This window comes from Hoplias malabaricus, chromosome 3, assembly GCF_029633855.1.
Source record: "Hoplias malabaricus isolate fHopMal1 chromosome 3, fHopMal1.hap1, whole genome shotgun sequence".
Lineage (NCBI taxonomy): Eukaryota > Metazoa > Chordata > Actinopteri > Characiformes > Erythrinidae > Hoplias > Hoplias malabaricus.
In genome coordinates, this window is record NC_089802.1 from 45262605 (window position 1) to 45283449 (window position 20845).

Genomic DNA, 20845 nt, shown 5'->3' on the forward strand with positions numbered 1-20845 from the left:
TAAATCTAACAAATCAGTTCCTGATTGATGCCTCTTTTCAGCTGAGAAATTTCACGGTATGATTTAGTTATTTAATAAATTAATTAAACAGCTGTTATATATGCTGATACATTTAAAGGTGCACTAGTCAGTTTCACCAGAATGGCTGCCAGTTATTTCACATATCCACCAGAGGTCTCCAGCTGTTGTCATAAAATCAGGAAGCTTTGCTCCAAATTCAAGAATTGGAATAGAGCTCAGAACCTCTCAGATGTAGGCTTCCCACTACACAAGTGTTCTGAGGCAGCCAAAGCAGCAATTGCCCAACACAAACACCCACAACTTTTATACTCTGGGCAAGATGTCCTCACCTCATCACCTGACTCTACCTAGCCCCTCCTAAATATTCATATATTTTTATCTGTACACCAATATTGCCACATAAATTCTTTCATTAATTAAGAAAAAATACTTCTGTTTGGAAATAATCAAGTAGCAAGGCCACAATAAGGCCTTTGAAATGTTAAATATTATTTTCATTATATGAAGCTACAACTGTATATGTGCTGCACACTTTGAAAGACATTCGTGCTTACCTTTGAAAATAATCTCTCAGAGCTTCTCCAGACTATTGACTTAGATGAGGCACTCAACACACACTAATAATTTTTTACAGGTGCAGGGTTCACACACAGATAGAGAGCAGCAAATACACAAGTGGTAATGCTTTTTATATAAAATAATGGATCCCTCAAACTAAATTATTTTTAAATCATCTCCTGTATATTTTTTTGCATATTTAACAATATTTTATTTGTGCTAAAACCATTTAATGACAAACTATTACTTTAACACCATGAAAAAGAAATATCTCACATATTACTAGAGCACAGTTAAGTTGGTTGGTGACAGAAACATGATCAAAAATACAAACAAAATTTATAAAATTCATTAGAGATTGGAAACTTCTGTAGTTTATTGGGAGCTTTATCTGAAGCGAGAGGAAATATCCCTCCACCACTGCCTGGGGCATGCCACTTCATTCTAAGCTTTTACAACATTTCTGCCATAAAGATGGAACATATTGCATTTTTACAAACAAAGAACATGAATCAAGTGAACAAGAATGTTTTCTCAGCCTGAAGCTGCTTTAAAAAAATTACAGAACCAGCCAAACTCTCAGTAAGTTAAAGTAATTTTTTGTTTTCATTGCTTTAGCACTCACAGAAACCTACATCCAAAAATTAACTGCCACAGCACTTGTTCCACACAGCAGCTGGTCTGAAATCCCACCAGTTACTGACTGATGCCAAATTACAGTCCTCCAGGAGCAGTCAGGTTAGAACAAAACTCAGATCAATTTCCAGTCAGTCCCATGTGTGAGGGCAAAACTGTCTCTCTAATAGTTCAGGTCTATTAAGATTTGTAAATCTTTGTGACTGAATGTCAAAAACAAAAAAAAGTTAGGCTTCTCCATGTCATCCACCAAAACGATCAACACTTCATTTTCTCCTGAACCTGGAACAAAGACAGAAATGTAAACAGGACAGTGACATTTTAGAGAACTAACAGTGTGAAGTTTGAAAAAAAAAAAAAAAGACTGCATTGTCAGATGCAGCAGGTGAACAGAAAAAACCTGAACCTACTTGGATTTGGATTTGAAGCGTCCTCCCTTCTTGTTAGCCGTACCAAGTCTCTTTCTGTCCTCGAAGGAAGGCCTTCAAAAATCAAAAGCACATTACAGAACATCTCAGAATTCATTTGCACTTGGTTTACTTTACAACACTTGTTCATATGTGAAGGAAACATACCCTGCTCTGTACTGCTTCAGGGCTTTTTTGCTGACATTCGTGAGCTCTTTATCAAAAACAGACTTCTTTGCAGGCTTTCCACTGTTTTGTTTTGAAGCTGTGGGGTGTGAAGGAATCAGCAACAGGAAAAAAAATAATACAATTAGACACTGGACTTAGTTCTTGGGGGTTGGTTCATAAATTTAGAGAAAACCAAGTGGATTTAAAATGGAGACTGCTCTGCTATCTTTCTTATACAAGACTGAGCCAACTCCAGGTGCACACCTTTATTTTTGGGCTCATCTTCTGGTATGGCCCTGGCTCTCTTTGGTTTGCGTTCACGCTTTGATGTTCGCTCAGCATACATCTGAGACTTTAGTATCTCAAACTGAGCTCGTTCTTCAGCCTGGTACATACAAACAAACAGGAAGAGAATGTCAGAAACAAAACTGAAAGCAAACGCAGATTTTGTGGACTTTTGTAACCTTTATAAGTCACTTTGTTGTATACAATATAGATATTGAAGCCATACAAACAAATTAGATTAGCCCCAATACTGTATGTACATGTCTGCAAATTTGACTAAAAACACAATGTAGATAATCATCTGCTTGATTAGCTTATGAGACACTACTATGATTTCTTTTGGTTAAAATAATAACAAGCAAGTATTAGTGCAGAAGCCCAGTGTCATCTACATGTTCTGTGCTAATGGAGTATAGTAAATAGGTCATAAAATATTGCTTTGAATCAGTCAGATCTATGCCATTTGTTTTTAAACCTGCAGATGTCAATGTCACTTATATTACTGTGCACACCCACTTCAAATTGTAAGGGGGAAAAGCCTAAAATATTTAACAGAAGACCCTACCGAAAGCACTTTTTTCTTGCCCTCCTTTAAGAATTGGGCACGCTTCTTCTTTCCTCTTAAGGCCAAGTCAAAATCCTGAAGAGCCTTGTTCACTGTGGTGGGGGAAGACGATGACACAGAATTAAACATTGGCATATACTGTCATTTTATAGGTTTAAGTGTCAGCCATGTGGAAAGAAGAAGAAAAAACTCACTTCTCTCCTTCTTTCTCTCTGCATTGGTCTGGAACCAGGTCCTTGCTGGCTGCTTCTCATCTTCTTTCTGTGTCAGTCTTTTCTGGGCTGAGTTTATCTGAAACACAAACATGAAAACACGCACACACACGCAGACATGTTTACTATAGGCAAGGCAAGCAAGATATGGCAATTATAGATTTAGGAGCACTTCCTGTATCTCATGATTAGATTTAGTGCCATACCTGTGCTTCTGAGTGCACCATCTCTTTCTCTTCTTTCTCCAAACACAACACAGCATATATATCCTTCTCCAACTTCTCAATCAAATCTCTGAACTTCAGAATCACATCTGCAAGAGACAAAACATTGAATGGTGTAGTGTAGTGCGTGTCACCATTGCTTCCTACACAGAAAACTAGTTTTATACGGAAGGTTTGGCCAGACTCAAAACACTACATTCACTTACAAAAACAAAATGATCACACTGTACATCACATTGGATGAGAGTGTCCTCCAAATGCCATAAATGTACACAATCAAAGGCAGATCAACAATTTTAAACTCCATCACTAAGTAATGACACTAACGTAATATTTTAAAATTAGGGAAAAATATAAAAAAAAGCTGGTATTTACATCTTTATCACCAGTTTAAAACAGAGAAGTGTTATCTGGGTCAGTATAAACAGTCTTCATCTAAAGCACGTAATGCAATTTTACTAGTATCCTATAAATGCTTCTATATGCCACTCTAATTTTACCTTGGGGTAAAACACGGGCTTTGACAGGTGTTTTAGCTTTTTTGACGATCTCTTTCAGCATCTTCCTCTCTGTCTCCCCCACCAAAGACACGGATCGGCCCACCTTTCCTGCTCGTGCTGTGCGGCCCACCCTGTGCACATAGTGCTTCACTGTGTTGGGCATTGTGAAGTTTATTACCTAAGGAAAAAAAATTTAAGAACTTATTCCAAATTTAAAATTTTTTGGTGAATTATGGAAAATACATGGAAGTGTATTAACAGTTTATGAGCCCTTTCACTGATCCACATATCTATGCCTTATTTGGGAAGGTTTTCAATACAGTACGTAGAAGATAAATATATTAAAATTTTATTTTATTTGTACTCTTGAATGTTAGAGATAATTTCGACCCCTCATTGATCCTTATTCTACTGTGTGTCCCTCATCATTTAAGGTTCAATTATACTGTAGGCTTTAAAAGCAGTCTATTAAAGAGATGTTGTGAAAAAAAGCAACTACCCCATTAACACGTTTTACTGCATTTGTTTGCATATAAGTGGTTGGGAACTGCCTTGTGGGACAGTTATTCTCATATCTGAATATGTGGTATGGTAAAATATAACACGGTAAACAAATGTACACTTATGACAATGCATTGGCTCACTATCTTGCACACTGGCAAATTTTTAGCGTAGGTTTTTACACCTGCATAATCTTTTCATGATAATTGACCTAAACATAATTAAAAGCTTATTAGAACAAGTAGTCATAACATTTTCAAAGATGAAGGTTTGTGAGTTCAATCCCCACAGCCAGCAGGAAAATTTGGGTTTTGGGGGATGAAGAAACAGCACAGTCTTCTTCCTCAGTCCTCCTGAATTACACTTGAGCAACTGCTCCCCAGGTCCTCCACAAGTGGGTTAAATGCAGACAAGAAATTTCCCCAAAGGGATTAAGACATTTCTTTTAATAAGATTCTTCTTCCTTCTCAACAAGATTAGTGAGATGCCATGAAAAGCCTATGAAAGTGTCATATAACCTTACGCTGCATTCACACTGCAGTGATGTAAATGATTTTTCTTGCTGCCTCCTATCATTTTCTATGGAGTCTGGCGGCGGTTCTATGTAGAAGACGGACTAAAACAGGCTGCAAACATTTGGTTTCTTCAACTTTATTCAAATGAGAAGCAAGGTTTTTTAGTAGTGGCTAACCCATACTGCTGGACATGGCTGTGTCACGACAAGCCACAAATTTAACTGAGAAAATGAGGCGAGACTGATAAAAAGAGTTTTATGCTCATCCTTACCAAGTCTCACCAAGTCTCTGTACAATTAGACTTTTTAAAACCAGACCAATCATGGAGGTAGGCGTCTGGAATTATTTGTAATAGACATTGGTATAATCATGTTCAATATTTAAATATGATGTCATCAGGAAGTACATACATTACTTGGGAAACATTTATTCAAGTGATATATGAACATTCGGCAGGAGATAAAAACACTGGTTAAAAGCAATAATTTAAAAAAATAAAAATTAAAAATAAAAAACCCAACAACACTGTCTCACTTGCACACAGCATTAAACTCTACACACACTTGCTTGGGGCAAAAAAGTGACATGCCCCACAGCTGAGGAAGGAAGTATTTCACTGCAGTGTGAATGTAGGTTTATAACCACTGACTTATGGCCAAGGTAGTATTTTACTGAAGAATGTGTAATGGCTACTGTACTGTGTCTTGTACGTCAATATTGCAACTAAAGCTTTTTTGATAACAATAAACTTTAGATAAAGAGTAAGAATTGTACATTAATATCCTACAAATTAAGTAATTTGTCTGCATTTACGTGATATGCCTTTTATCATGTCAAGGTTCTGTTACTGTTGTTATGTCACTTAAACATTACAGGGTATGTTCCCACAATTAAAGGGTTTAGGCCCAGACATAGTTCAGCGCCTTTAGAAAATTGAGTAAACACATTTCTGATTTAGAGTATCCTTACCCAATATTACCATCACTTTTTTTGACAATTTTTGGAGTGCAATTTCAGGCACAGAGACATAATTGCAGCAGGAGGCTTGCATAAGACAAGTGGAATTTATTAAGCTACAAGTGAACTAGTTTTCTTAGACATGAAGGAGATCTTATGAAATCAGCCAAGTTTGGTTTAAAGAAAAATAAGCCCATGTAATGTGGTGTAACAAGAATTAAGCAACCTACTGTTTTGACTCCCTCAATGTCCAGACCTCTGGCTGCTACATCTGTGGCCACCAAGATGTCAATCTGTTCATCTTTAAACCGCCTAAAGTAGAGATCAAGAGAAAGCTATTTATAAGGTACAAGTAGTGGTTGGAACTTCATAGCAGACATCATCACGGCCCTCCATATGGCAAACTAAGATTTAATTCCCTCCTGGGGTTACAACACCATAATATACCCATGACTCTGCATTAACATAATACAATGACTAGCATTTTTAGCTTTCAGTACTTTTACATTCTAAACTGTTTCAGTGTCCCCAGTGTTTTAATTTGAAATTCATTGCTGTACCTGAGACTCTCCAACCTCTGTGTCTGGGACAGGTTGCCATGCAGTTCACCAACCTTTAACCCCATTAGCCCAAGGAGAATGTGCATGCGATGGGCTTGTTTCTTTGTCTGAGTGAAGAGCATCACATGATCCTGAAATGTCCGTGTGAGGAGGGCTGCTCACAGGCGGGCAAAAGGGAGGAAAGGAACAAATATTTTCATTTGATATGAAGTATACTGTGAACATTTATCAAGGACTGTTAACTGCCAAGGACAGGAAGAGGAGAGAGGAATGAAGAAAAAAAAATAAATAAAAGAAAAGGAGGCTCTCCCACACCTGCCACAATAGCCTCTCTGTCTCCTTCTCTGGATGGGCGTATCCTCACAAACTCCTGCCTGAGGTATGGCGCAACATCTGTATTACTGTTCACAAAGATCCTCACTGGCTGCTTCAGTGACACTGAGGCCAAATCTTTCACCTGAAAGATACATACAAAAAATTATTTAAAAAAATAAATACATAAATAAATAGATAATAAGATTATTAAAGATGTTATGTATCTAAATGAATTATACATGGATTTATCCATTTTTCTTCTTGGACCTTCACAGCAGGTTTGACAAGAGATGAATGCTGTGGGTACTGAACAATAAAATGACTTCTGTAATCAGTTTAATCTGTATTTTGTTGATTTGTGTTTTTAAATTGTTGACAATTTCACACATGGCTGTTAGTAGAGCTGGTAAAAGTAAAAGAGGCGGCAAAAAACTTGAGAGGAGCACTGGCCTTGACAAGATTAACATAAGCCTTGACTCTAAAAACTACACTTGATACCTCTTCACTCATGGTGGCAGAGAACAGCATAGTCTGTCTCTGATAGGAACACAAACGAATAATCTCCTTCATCTGCTCTTCAAAATATTCATCCAGCATTCTGTAGAAACAACAATTAATAAGGAAATTAACAATACATTATAAAATTGGCAAATTCCATCTCTCAGCAGGGCAAAAATGATCTGATTCAAGTTTGACATGAGCTATGCTGATAGAAGCACATCTGTGGTCTGGTACTAACAACTTTAGATCACGTACAACTTTAATAACAGATGAAACATCACAGGAATAAAAGAGCTATCTTATTTACATATTGAACATAATCAAAGTGTCTTCTTAACCAGTGTGAAATGGGGAAATATAAACACCTAACATAGCTTGTGAACTATAAAACACATGTACAAAAAAGTATATACACAAATATGTCCATCTCATACAGTATTCATTCAGCCTTAAAGTTAGAAAAGTGCTGGTATTTTTGGCCACAAAAATAACATAAATAATAAATAAATAAAAAGACATTATAAAGTAAGCTCCCACTGAAGCCAGCCTCACCTGTCAGCCTCGTCCAGAATAAGGACTTCAATTTGACTCAGCTCAAAAGATGGAGTGTTGTGCAAGTGGTCAATCAAACGTCCAGGTGTGGCAATCAATACGTCTGGCCCTGCTCTCAAAGCTGCTTCCTGTGATTTTAAATCCAAACCACCTAGATAAAATGAATGAATTGGCATCAGCAACTTGCTTTGTCAGAGTCTCTCTCCAACTGGCCCAAGCAATTATAAACCTAGTCAAACTTAATAGTATTTATTATAAATATTGTGTATTCATAGGCAGGATTCTTAGACAGATGACTCAAATTTTACAGCTCTCAGAAGACTAGTGGGTCATGTGATCATACCAAAAAGGCAGTCTCATCCTTCCAGGAGAAGGATATTATGTATCGCAACATTCATTGTCTGTAACTGTTCAGGGTCACGGTGGGTGCGGAGTCTACCCTGAATCACTGGTCACAAGGCAGGAACACAGCCTGGAGGAGGTGCCTGTCCTTCACAGGGCGTCACACACACTCACCTATTCACTCACACCTACGGACACTCAAGCAGCCAATCCACCTACCAACGTGTGCTTTTGGACTGTGGGAGGAAACAGTCACCCAGAGTGGGACTCGAACACACAACCCTAGGATCCTGGAGCTGTGTGACTGGGACACTACCTGCTGCGCCACCGTGCAACTGAAAACAAGCTATATTCTTAGGCAGGAACACCCCTTGGACAGCATTAGGAATTTTTCAATGAGGATAATTCAGGTGATCCTAATGTAGAGAATCCATTGACATTCAGTGAATAAAAGTACGTAGGATGAGACACTCTGAACATGACTGTTTCCCGCAATAATGATCAAAAATCGTATTTATTTTTACCATTCCGAAATTACACTTAGACACTGAATTCCTTGGGTATGACTTGGGGATCACATCAAGTACAGAATGACTTTAATAGTTTATTAAGAACAGCAAAGACTGTTTGCCAGTTTTTTAATGACCAAACCAAAATCGATCATTTTACACATGAAATTGGGTCATCACTGTTGCTTTTTGTGCCTTCCCTTCCTGAAGGCCCAGCATGACTGGTTTGGTATTGTCAAGCATTATATGTTCTCAAATCATAGCTGTGTCTTTGTTCAACATATTTCTTCCCACTTTTTTTTTTACTTGAAATAACTCATGAACCTTGAAATAACTCCTTTACTTGACATAACTCCTGAACCTTAAAAGACTCTAAAGAAGGCTATGCAGTGCAAAAGCATTAATGTGGACGTTATCAATCATCTTCAGCTGTACTGCAATGGAGCGTCACAATTCATAAGTAAAATGACTATGTCCTGGTAGAAATAAATACATAGTTCACACAACACAGAAGCAGGGGACTACTCACCTACAGCCAGGCAGGTAGTGATGGTGGTGAACTGACTGAGCTGGCGAGCCACAGTGTGGACCTGAATACCCAGTTCTCTGGTGGGCACCAACACCAGCACCCGGGTCACCTGCGTCTCTCTTGGCTTATAGAGCAGGCGCTCCAGTACAGGTAACATGAAGGCTGCAGTCTTACCTGACATGGGGCAGAGAGAATTAAGTATGACCTACTGTTTAAAAAACAATACACTTGATCCTTCTGAGCTATTTGATGGCAGCAGCATGTGAAAACTCATCGATTGAAATATGATTTTGAATTCTCATAATGCTCAACATGGAATATGTTTACAGATAAAGTCCAGCCCTTCAGCACAAACAGCCAATCAGCTTGCTGGTTACAGATGAAGTCCTGCCCTTCAGAAAAAAGAGCCAATCAGCTTGTTGTTTATACTATGAGCAAAAGTGTCAACGGTAGTGGCGCTAGTGAACAAAAATATTAAGCACCATTATGAGACAAGTCATTAGACACTTAATATGCAAATTTTTCAAAAGCATTGTGTTCCTTTTTCATTTTACTTGGGGAAAAAAAAAGGAGAACTTTATATACAGTATCTGTTATTTATAATTCGTCCAGTTATGTGTGAAAACCTACAATAAACATTGATGGAATATACTGAATTGTACTTGTAATAGGATTGACATTCAGTTGCTGACTACATAAAAATACTGGTATAAAATCTAAGCCTCTTAAATATACAGGATATAGCATTGCATCTTAATTCAGGTTAGACAGTGTGATGCTCCGGACCTCTGCTTGAGGAAATTCTCAATAATGGTGTCTTGTTGAATTTAACTCCCCTGATAGGTGTTAAGTCTTCAAAAACCTTACTGAAAACACCTGCTACAAATTTTACAGCTCTCAGAAGACTAGTGGGTCATGTGATAATACCAAAAAGGCAGTCTCATCCTTCCAGGAGGAGGATATTATGTATCACAACATTCATTCATTGCCTGTAACCGTTTATCCAGTTCAGGGTCGCGGAGCCTATCCGGAATCACTGGGCACAAGGCAGGAATACAGCAGGGAGGATGCACCTGTCCTACACAGGGCATCACACACACGCGCGCTCACCCATTCACTCATGCCTACGGACACTCAAGCAGCCAATCCACCTACCAACATGTGTTTTGGGAGGAAACAGTCACCCAGAGTGGGACTCGAACCCACAACCCCAGGATCCTGAAGCTGTGTGGCTGGGACATTACCTGCTACGCCACAGTGCAACTGAAAACCCTAAAATCAAGGCTATCAATGTATTTACAATAGGAAATTCATGCTGTGTAAACTTAGATATTTACATTCAAACATACTTGTTAGGTTTTCACAATTTATAAGTCCACACTAATACTCAGATAAACAAAACAACATAAATCCACTAAATATACTGGAACATGGAGCCTTTCTTGGAACATTCCCGTGCTTTTAAAGAGTGGTAAAGTATTCACTTAAAACAATAGTACTATGTGTAATCTTTGTTCCTTTTACTGTAATCAGGGAAGTTAATACCTCTGGAATGTGTCAAGAAGCTAAAATATATTTTTTAACCAATGATCAAACAACACTTTTCTAAAGAACGTAATCAGAAAACAGGTACTTGTGACTTACCAGTTCCAGTAGCAGCACAGGCACAAATATCCTTGCCAAGCAAGCCCACAGGCACGCAGGCCTTCTGGATTGGCGTGGGCAGCTTAAAACCCATGGTTGTTATAGCCTGTAGAGTTTAGAGAAACATAGCCAGAATTTAAAGTCAAATGTAAGTGAATTGGATTTTTAAGCCAATTATTGTAAAGAAAAACACATATCAGTGCATCCCTTTGGCTTACTAAACAACATAGTAGTGGAATTATGTGACAACATCAGTTGTAAAAAGTGCTATACAAATAAATTTGATTTGTGTAGTCCTAAATATTATTTCATTTATTTAACCACTTACATGTTTTTCTCCCCATACTAAATATTACAAGTATGCTTTTAACTTTAAATTTCAGAGCTTTGAAATTTTTTAAAGAAGTGTTCCTTAGCCAAAGCATAATATCAGACCTTCAGTAGAGGTCTGGACAGATTCATGTCCTGGAAGGTCAGGTTTTCATCGTAATGAGAGGCATCTTCAAAGAAGGCTTCAGGCTGGGAAAAAATAAAGAGGGAAAAATAAAAAGTCAAAAATCAAGAAACACACAGTGTGTGACCCATACACTTATCTACTCAGTTCACACAGTGAGTAAAAACGTGGTCAAGACTTGCCTCTTCTGCAACCTTCTTTTTGCCTTTCTTTCCTTTATCCCTTATCGTATCTATAAAGCAAACGTGGAACGTATTATGCGTATGTATCGGTTAAAAAGTACCAAGTACACTAATGTTCCATCATCCTTTAAAAATTGTGAAGTTAAAAGAAAAAAAAATAGCTCTGATGCTCTTACCCGCTTTTTTGAGGACTTCTTCATCCCCAGAAGAAAACTCATCTTCTTCATAATCATCATCATCCTCCTCATCATGATCCCCATTTTTAACATCTTCATCTGGATCATCACCTTCATCATCCTCATCCTCCTCTTCCTTGGTAACCAGAGCATCACTTTTCTTGCCCTCTTTCTGAGCTTTCTCCTGAACACAATCAAAGTATTAGTCAAAGTACAAACCAATCACTAATTAAAATCAGATCGTTTATCAGAGTGTTACCTCTACTTTGCGTTTTTTCCTCACTTTCTCGATCTTCTCATCAAGTGTGGTAGGTGCTTTCTTGAAAATACAATAATGAAAAAGAATTCAGTACAGTGATCTCATGTAACGCACGTAAGACACTATTATATACAAGAATTGGCAGATTCAGCAAACAAACAGAGCTTGTGGACGGCCAAATGCCCGTTCTGTAGGGTGTCAAAAAAGTCATCTACCTAATGCCTCATTTAACACTTGATTGAAAGGTCTCATTTATACAAAGTCTGCAAGCATACATTCACTCTTATAAAACAATATGGGGTGATAAAACAAAACTATACAAATCTCCTGTCTAAAAAAAAGAGTTGAGTACCAGTATGCTATAGATATTAAAAACTGTAGGCACTGTAGGAATAGAAAAGTTTGAAAATAAGATACAACAGGCTCCACACAGGTTAGAAGCATAGCTGGCCAGCTAACGGGCACTTGGGGTTCAGCCACACACATTTTTTAAAGTGAGACGTCACCAGTCAGTGATCTCCCACAGTGCCCCTTCCCTGTGGCTCTCTAAAATGCACATAAATGAATTCTTCTGCCTTGTACTTAAAGACTCAGAAAAGAAATTTGACACACCACACACACGTCATAAACACTGCCCTCATTGAAATACAGTGCACATTTTTAAATACAGCGGCATACGTTATAAAAAATAATTGTTTTAGCAAAGCCATCAGCACAAGTGCCTTTTTTGAAAACAGCACTAAAGCCCAGATTGCCTGTCTGTGTTATTGTCGTTCACCTCCTTGGATAATGAACCTGTGCATTGTTCAGTACTCAGCCTGGGTGATTTGTTGTGGCTATGTAAAGGAACAACAATAAGAGAGGCACCCCAATGAAAATGGCTAAGGCACCTTTAAAGCATGCAATTAATAAACATGTAGATATAAAAATCAGTTATATACAACAGCCTACAATAACCAACTAAATTTAAATAGGCTACGTTTTAGAATGAGAACTCATGTTTGTTTGAGATGTGTTTGACAATATACTAAAAAATGTATATCATGTCATATATTTTTTTTTTTTTTAAGTTTGAACTAATAAAAAGGTATTGACCTAATGCTTGAAGGGTGCTGGAATGTCCTGCAAGCTGGACTTTTTTGGTCTTGATCTTAAAACTACACCACTTTTATAGTGAAAGAACTATTCAGTACTCACTCTTTTTTTGAGTTGGGCCATAACAGATGCCATTGCCCAGTTTTCATCGTAAAGTGCGTCCGTTTCACCAAACTCAAAGTCAATGTTGAAATCTCCATTTCCTTGCCCTTTCAATGCCCTTCTCTCCTTAGTCAGAACTATGGGCTTTTCCTGTGGAGGAGGAGATGGAAGAATAACAGAAAACAAACTGGTATAAAGAATGAAGAATAGGAGCATAACCTTACAGCCCAATCCTATTACAGGGTTCACTGGGAGTGTTAACACAGGCATCAAATTAACCAATCAACAGACTACAGAGTGCATACGTACTCAGGTTTATACAAAATATACTGCATTATAAACTCTTTATTTCTTTACTTCCCAGTCAAGATAAAAAAGCATAACAACCTGTTTGCCTGTCTTCACTGATGTGGTTAGTCTGCTTGCCCTTTAGATGTGTGCAATACAAGCAGGATTTCTCAGTTTAGCCAAAGAACTTAAAGGTAACGAAACGCTGTTTTCTTGTTCATTATATTCAGAAGCTCAGAGTCTTTACATATGGAACAGTGTGCTTAAGGGATAAAAACAGCTTTTGTTTGTAAGCAGCTTAAATTGTAAATGCTTCTTCACTGTTTAGATTTCCACAGAAACTAATTTAAAATTTTACCTTCATGCAGTTAGCGCTCTAATGAATATAGAGTAATTTCCATCTAAAGCAATAATAAATCAATATTACCCACGTATGGAGCAGGATTAGAGCAATATCCACATCTCAATTCATAATTTTCAAGGTTTGGAGTTTGAGTCGTTGTCTAAAAACCTCCAAAATGCAGTTTTTCTGCCGTGAGCAAAGACTGAAAAAATCTAGCATTTTGGACAGACATTTTTTTTTAATCCTTTAATGACACTGGGGCTTCATAAGAGCATTAGACCGGTTCCTGCCGTGCAAACGGACTGGAGAGCTGGAGAGCTGTGGAGAAACATCCTCAGAATTTTATAAAAAGTGTTTTTGCTTAAAAATTGTGAATGCCACATTTAAGCCCAAATTCAAACCTGTCTAGTAGGAACATATCTGCAGGAGACTTACATTGGACACTCCTCAACTTTGGGCTTATGTTAGCCGGCTAACTGAGAAATCCTGCTTTGTAGTATGCTGCCCCTGAAGTCACCCTGACTAATGAACTATAGCTAGCGTGGTTACTCCAAGTTCCGCCACTATAATTACAATATTGGGCATCTAAGCTAACTGTAAATAAACAGAAGTTCTTTACTCTCTCAAATCAACATTTTTAGGAATCAAATATGTGTAGATTAATGTCCAAGACTTGCTTGACTTAGAAAGAAAATATGTTTTTAGATAAAAACGCTTTTGTTTAAGTAGGTGCCAATACTGCTAAGATTACTAGCGCCCCCTAACTTCGGCCACCTCCCCTGCTTGTGACAGTCAAACGAGACCATTGCTACCACATTCAGTGGATTTGAGAGTTTCACAATGAGTTTACGTTTGTCCTGTGTTGGTATCCGTACTCTACATGTAAGGATTACAGTGGTGGTAGATTTTCCCCTCAGAGAAAAGGAAGCTAACCGGTAAGCTAACTTTTACACTGAGGGAAATATCTGTCGTGAAATGGAAATGTGTTGTGTTCTGCATGCAGTTTTGCACACAAAGAATTACAACACTGTTAGAGATACTTAGATATTGTTTAGATATGTGATTTCTTGCAAGACTGATGTTTAAATACCCTACTATGACTTGAACTTATGTTTTATTGTTTTACCCAATGCGATTGGGTTGGGATTTCAAATGTTTGACCTCTGGTGGCCACTTAAATGAACTACAATAACATAGCTATTGACTCTGCTGAAATTGCCTACTGTACCTTTAAGTCCCACTTCAGTTAGTTACTCAATACGTAATATTTTGAGCCACTGTTTCGGGAAGACATTTATTATTTAATACAAGTAACACGTCTTATTTGTGCTAGGTTTAAGCTATGGTACACATTTAAGGCTGGTGCCTGCGCTGTTTTTTTTTTTTTTTTCACCAGAGGACCAAAGAACGAGCTCAGCTACTGATTAAAACAAACACATTTTACCTCTTCTCCATCAGACCCCGAGTCGCTCTCGGCGGGAACGTCTGCGTCGTCCTGGATGGTCCCAATCAGATCAAAATTTGACAACATTTTTATAATGTCTTACGGTTCAGTTTACAGATCCCTGGAGCTAAAGCTTAGCCCCGAGAGCTGGCAGTAAATAAACAGGCCCCTTAACACACACCAGAGCTGAGCAAAGCAGATGAGGAGCTGCCCGAGCGGCTGCTAATGTAGACTACACTAAAATCACACTGCAGGTAGATAACAGCTTAGTAGGAAAAGTTAACTGAGTACACAGTGCCGCACACACGTGTGCTAGAGAGGAACTACGTCACAGCCTGTTCTTCTTCTGCTGAGCACACTCACAAACACATCGCCCCCGAGTGGAGACCACAAGAACGGAACCTATGTCTCTGCGGTACGCAGGGCCCCGTCCCCATTTCCACACGGAGACCCTACGCCTACGGGAAGTGCACAGCTTCGAGAAGTGGCCGTAGAAGCAGGTCAGTCTCAAAATTAATATTAAACGTGCTTCAGACAGAACTCTACATTTACATTAAAGTATATTTGTGTCTAGAATGACAATGTAAGAAAGCCTGGCGTTTTAAATCCTATTTGACACGGCCTTTAGTCTCACTTTAGTCTCAACAACACCAAATAGACACGTTAAACTAGGTTTAAAAAAATAGTAAAGAAACCTTTAATTTCACTGTTTATAATTTTCCAGTTCTTTGTGTGCTACTGATGTAAATTAATAAATAAATAAATAAAAACATTAGCATTTACCAAGTAGTGTTACTTTATCCATAAGGCTGACAGGGCCATCAGATCTGGACACTCTCAATCGCTAACATTAATAAGGTAAGATGAACAGTGAATTGCCCTAATTTTTCATTTTAAAAATCATTTCCATCTTTTCCCCTACACTTTCTCCTTTTTGAGCCATATTTTTATTGCAGTATATTTTTCCTTTTGTTTCTAAATATTTTAAATATTCTATATTTCAAACTGTTTTTCCTGCATGAATATATCAAAGCTGTTTTTGAAAAGCTATTTGAATTGCCATTGGGTGTAAAAGGTGCTCAATAAATAAACGGATCTTGCCTATAATTGTTATTCTTTTCAAATGTCAGACCTGTGGTTTCCTCTCTTGATCCAAACACACGCTGATAGGTGGATTGGCTTCTCAAAATTGTCCACGGGTGTGAGTAAGTTGTCACCCTTCAACATACTGACACCACCTCAAGGGGTACAACGATATATAGAATAGTTTTATCTACCTAAAACTTCAATTCAACTTTTTCATAAATATTTTACACTAATTTTAAAAAAGGCCATTATCCCTAAAAGAATCTGATCTAGGACGTATGTTTTAAACTTCAGCATCTACAGGTTATGTTCCAGTTCACAGTTGTTGCAAAAATGTTTTCAATAACTGCTTTTGTGATGAAAAAATATACTGTATTTGGCTTATTAGGTCTATGCTCCAGAAACCAAAAGAACAATCAGCCTTGCTCATTCTGTGTGGTTTGGACAGCCATCACCTCCCTTTAGTCCCATGTGAATAATAATAGGAAAGTACATTTAAACCTATGCAACCTTTTACAAGAGAATTTTTGCAAGGTCCCTCTACCAAACTTATGTACAGCAAATTATTATTATTTTTTTAAAATAAAAATTATGACATGAGCCCTTTAAACTTACTCAAATATCTTGGTTAAATAATTTGACAGCTGATTTCAGCATTAGCTAGTTACATAAACATGAAATTAAACATAACTTAAGATGTATATCACGTTAAACCTACATGGCATATAAAGAAAAATTCCAAGTGCAAATGGTTGAACATGATTTTATCCTATTCTTACGGTTTGCTTTGCTCAGAACGTGAATGATTTTCAGGCCTTGCTTTGAACTTCCCTTTTGTTCCCTACCACAACACATCACTAAATACATTTTACAGAAACTGAATCAATTCAAAAATTAAACCCAAAACCCAGCCGTTCACTTTTCCTCCAGTACTCAAACTGTTTGGGGCTAAATTACAAATATGGGGAAGCAGTAAACACACACTTTTAAAAGGATCTGTCCATTAGACAATTTATTAAAAAATAAAAAACAAAAGTTACAAAAAGAACAATCAACTGAAACTATACAAGAGCCCATAGCCAATGCTTCCTGCGAGAAGAAGAGAAAAGCTTTAACACGTTTGAGTCCAGTGTGTAGAATCATGGTCTGGGGGGACGCATGCCTGGAGGTGGTGGTCCTGGTGGAGACAAAACATCAATTAAAAACACCCACATATAGATTAAGAATATGTTTGCAAAGAACTTAAGTCAAAACAGGTCTTACCCCTCATTCCTGGTGGTGGAGGTCTCATGCCTGGAGGTGGCATTCCCATAGGGGCACCACGACCAGGGGGCATGCCCATCGGTGGGCCCATGGGTGGCCTCATGCCGGGGGGAGGGCCCATCATACCTGAGAAATATGAGAGTAGAGGTCTTAGTTTATTCAGAGTTATCACCAAGAAGCAAAATCACACAGAGCCCACCAACGTAGTACCAACAGCCTGTATGGTTATGAGATTCTGAGCTCAGTGTAATCCTGCTTCAGAAAAGCCATCATCAATCTCAGTTTGCACAAGTCTTCATCATGGCTACAGAATCCACACAGCCACTCTACTTGGCAAACTGATGGGGAGCGCGGGGGGGCGTGTACAGATACATGGTAAATTGCTCTCCTTTGAAGAGCAGTTATTGTTGTAAATAAAAGGAAGGTTTACATTACCTGGAGGTGGTGCTCCTCTGCCCATGGGTGGCGGGGGTCCGCCCCTGCCTGGAGGATACTGTGTGGGTGCTCCAGCAATGCTGGCTCCAGCTGCTGCTGCAGCCACTGTGCCTCTGCCTTGAGGTGTCATGACCTGGGAAATCAGTCTTATATTTAAAAACCTGTTTTTACCATATTACTTTTAAACCCAAAAATGTTCTCTTAGTAGTCAGCATAGTGATTTTACTTAGTACACGGAGACTGTTGAGCAAAATACACTCATTGTGTTTAGCCTACATGTTTTCATGAAAAAAAAAAACCAACAACAATTCTGGGTTCATCAAAAACACACCAGACGGCCCATTCTGAGCTAACTGAGCCAGTCACACTGCCATCACAATACAATTTCAGACAGCATTTAAAATTTCCCACAGCAAGAACATCTGACATCCCTCAGTGCACCGCACGTCTGAAAGGACCACACCATGACACATCCCGACCGGATACTCCACAATTTCTCTCAAGCTTCCCTCGCTTTCATATGCAAAAGTGTCCTAAGCTTTGCACATCTACTCTTAATTAAATAATTGCACAGCTTTTGGTATGAATTCTTACTAAATATTTATTATAAAAACAAAAATAATATTCATAAACATCAGATCCAACCAGGCAAGCATAGCAGAGCACACTAATGCTGAGTTGCATGAAGTTAAGAAATAGCCACTCACCTGTTGTGATGGCCCTCCAACTCCCCTGACTGGTCCAGCAAGACCAGCAGGAGCCTGTGCCATGGGTGCTCCAGCAGGAACACCTCTCCCTGCAGCTCTGCCCACACCTGGACCTCCAGCAACCCCTGCCAAGGGTACACGAGCAATTCCGGTCTGAAACAGGAAGAATAAACGAATGAATGAATAACACCAGACATGCACAGCCAGTTGCAAAGAATCCAGAAGTGTCTGAACATTATCTATAACTTACATCTTTGGGAGGGGGTCCCTCTACAGTCATGGAGACAAGGTTCTCTCCTCTGAGCAACACCAGGCCCAACACTCGCTTCTCCTCTCGCTCTGGCTGCTTGGAATTCTTGGGCCTAAGAAATTAGGGAAGAAGTGAACATGTCAGTCTTGTTATCAATAAAACATGTCAGAAAGTAGTATGCTTTTGGATGATGGGGATTTTTAGTAAAAAGGACATTATATTCAACAATCGCAGTGCCACAGATGCAACTGTCAATAACTTAACATAAGCTTACTGGAGTGTCCAAAAACACTTGAAGCAGTCCTATGGGCAGTTAGTGACTAAGACTTACTTGATCTTTCTGAACTCATCACAGTCACACAAAATGAGGTTCATGTGCTTGTCGAAAGCCTTAAACGTCCCAATGAATATTCTACCATCTTGTAATATACAGCGCATCCGGTAGTCGATGTGCTGAAGCATCTTACTGCTCTTCCCGACCGTCTGCAAAATATTAAAAAATAAATAAGTCACTTATGCAGAAGCAATAAAAGTTAAAAAACAAATAATCTAAATGACATACATGTTCACACCATCATTAAGATATAGACAGTCGTTCTGAGTGGTCTGGTCAGGATTGTTAGCTTTGTGTGTATTTTGTTCTTTCTTACAACACCCTAGAAGTTTAGGACAAAACCCTCTAAAAACTACAGTAACTGCACTGTTTGATGATGTACCTTTAAGATTATTTAACCTGCAGACGTCTGGATTCTTTCATCACAACTGCAAACAATTCTCACTCAGAGCATTTATCAAACCGCCATGAAGGACTTTGCCTATACATTTACAGTTTAAATTGTGCAGAGCTTATGCAACTCCACATTAACGCTTATATTAAAGTATGCAGTGCCCTGTGGCCAAGGGGGGGTCAACAAAATTTTAAAAAACGAACAAAAGTCCAGCTTCAAGATTGGATACTAACATATCGAGGATACCAGCTGTACATGTGAGCGTTTTTATGGTATTAAAATAAACATTACTCAATGATGTGTGGAGGTGTTAGCCAAATTAGCTAATACATGTTGAGTTTATGTAGTGATAGCTAACACTGGGTACTCATTTAAATATTCGTGTACTCCATTATTATTGTGGTATCCTCCTTAACCGTTTGGCTTTAAGCACTATTTAGCTTAACTAAACGGTGCAAAGCTCCCCTTCATTGATAAAGCAGAAGTTAGCCCGTTGTTGCAAGTTCCCGCTCCACCTTAAATTCTGCAGTAGTTCTATGTAAACTGATGTACAGTTTAAGGTGGAACTTTAGCACTCATTCATTGTCTACAGTTGATGTTAAACTCTTAAGTATGAATGCCGTATTCCAAGTAAACAGTAAATATGATTCTATACGTAGATGTGAATATAGTACAGCTTTCAGAGAATCAGAAACACGACTAAAACAGTTTCTGCCCCTTTCCCTCCTCTGCGGCCGCTCGCCATAGTGGAGGACACTGAACGTAAACCCGACGTAGGATCAATTGAGAGATTTAGCCACATATTTCAATACAAACCAAACAATACTCATAAATATACAATGGCACAAATTAAAACAGCTCATTAAATAAGTCTCACCATGGTTGCTGTTAGGATGGCTCCGATTAACACCGGATTCCGCCAAACAACTTTGAAAAATTGCCCCGCCGCGGCGCCTCACAGTGCTCCGCTCGGCTCTGAATCTTTATCAAGGGAAGAGAAGCCTCTGCTCCCGGAAACTACAGTCACGCGGGTTCCGCTCCAAATCGCCTCATGTTCCCTACACAAAGCACTACAGAGCTCATTAAACTACATGCTCGATATTGAGTCGTGCGTCTTATAAGTACCTTCCGTTAGACATACACTACTTGGCGAAGTCACACTAATATTGTAGACATACTGCCCAATTTATCAGCTCTATAAATATAGACTAGTCCCATTTCATCCGGTTCTTTTGAATGGTCAGGACCCCTTCATGACCGCCATAGAGTATTATTTGGGTAGTGTGGTATTTGGGTCTACGTGGATTGAACATGGGCTATTAATGGGACACAGGTGAGCTGCAGGCATATTTGGGCCAAATATTTATTGCTATGTGGGTATATATTGGCCTATATTGAATATGAAATATTGAAATGTGTGCAGCTTAATACCATAACAGTATTTATGGGGCGTAAACAGTCTCCTTGTGTAATCAGGTGGACTGCTCAGGGCACTATGTCTGACCCATCTATGGAAGCAAATCTGTCTCGTC

The 20845-nt window shown here is 38.6% G+C and overlaps 2 protein-coding genes across 2 annotated transcripts; both read right to left on the minus strand.

Annotated features, from left to right (window-relative positions):
* Positions 1 to 786: 786 nt before the first annotated feature.
* ddx27 (DEAD (Asp-Glu-Ala-Asp) box polypeptide 27) lies at positions 787 to 15228 on the minus strand. Its single transcript, XM_066663846.1, has 21 exons — positions 14845 to 15228; positions 12770 to 12919; positions 11573 to 11632; positions 11314 to 11497; positions 11138 to 11187; positions 10937 to 11020; positions 10502 to 10607; positions 8858 to 9031; positions 7478 to 7628; positions 6923 to 7022; positions 6425 to 6566; positions 6110 to 6263; positions 5780 to 5861; positions 3577 to 3754; positions 3059 to 3165; positions 2835 to 2931; positions 2641 to 2732; positions 2055 to 2175; positions 1791 to 1887; positions 1626 to 1697; positions 787 to 1497 (listed from the first exon to the last, which is right to left on the minus strand). The coding sequence occupies exons 1-21, from the start codon at positions 14929 to 14931 to the stop codon at positions 1482 to 1484; spliced, it is 2304 nt and encodes a 767-aa protein (XP_066519943.1). The 5' UTR covers positions 14932 to 15228; the 3' UTR covers positions 787 to 1481.
* Positions 15229 to 16920: 1692 nt separating this feature from the next.
* snrpb (small nuclear ribonucleoprotein polypeptides B and B1) lies at positions 16921 to 20365 on the minus strand. Its single transcript, XM_066665638.1, has 7 exons — positions 20191 to 20365; positions 18917 to 19068; positions 18586 to 18697; positions 18336 to 18488; positions 17629 to 17761; positions 17194 to 17319; positions 16921 to 17107 (listed from the first exon to the last, which is right to left on the minus strand). Exons 1-7 carry the CDS (start codon positions 20191 to 20193, stop codon positions 17070 to 17072), a joined length of 717 nt encoding a protein of 238 aa, XP_066521735.1. The 5' UTR covers positions 20194 to 20365; the 3' UTR covers positions 16921 to 17069.
* Positions 20366 to 20845: the final 480 nt, after the last annotated feature.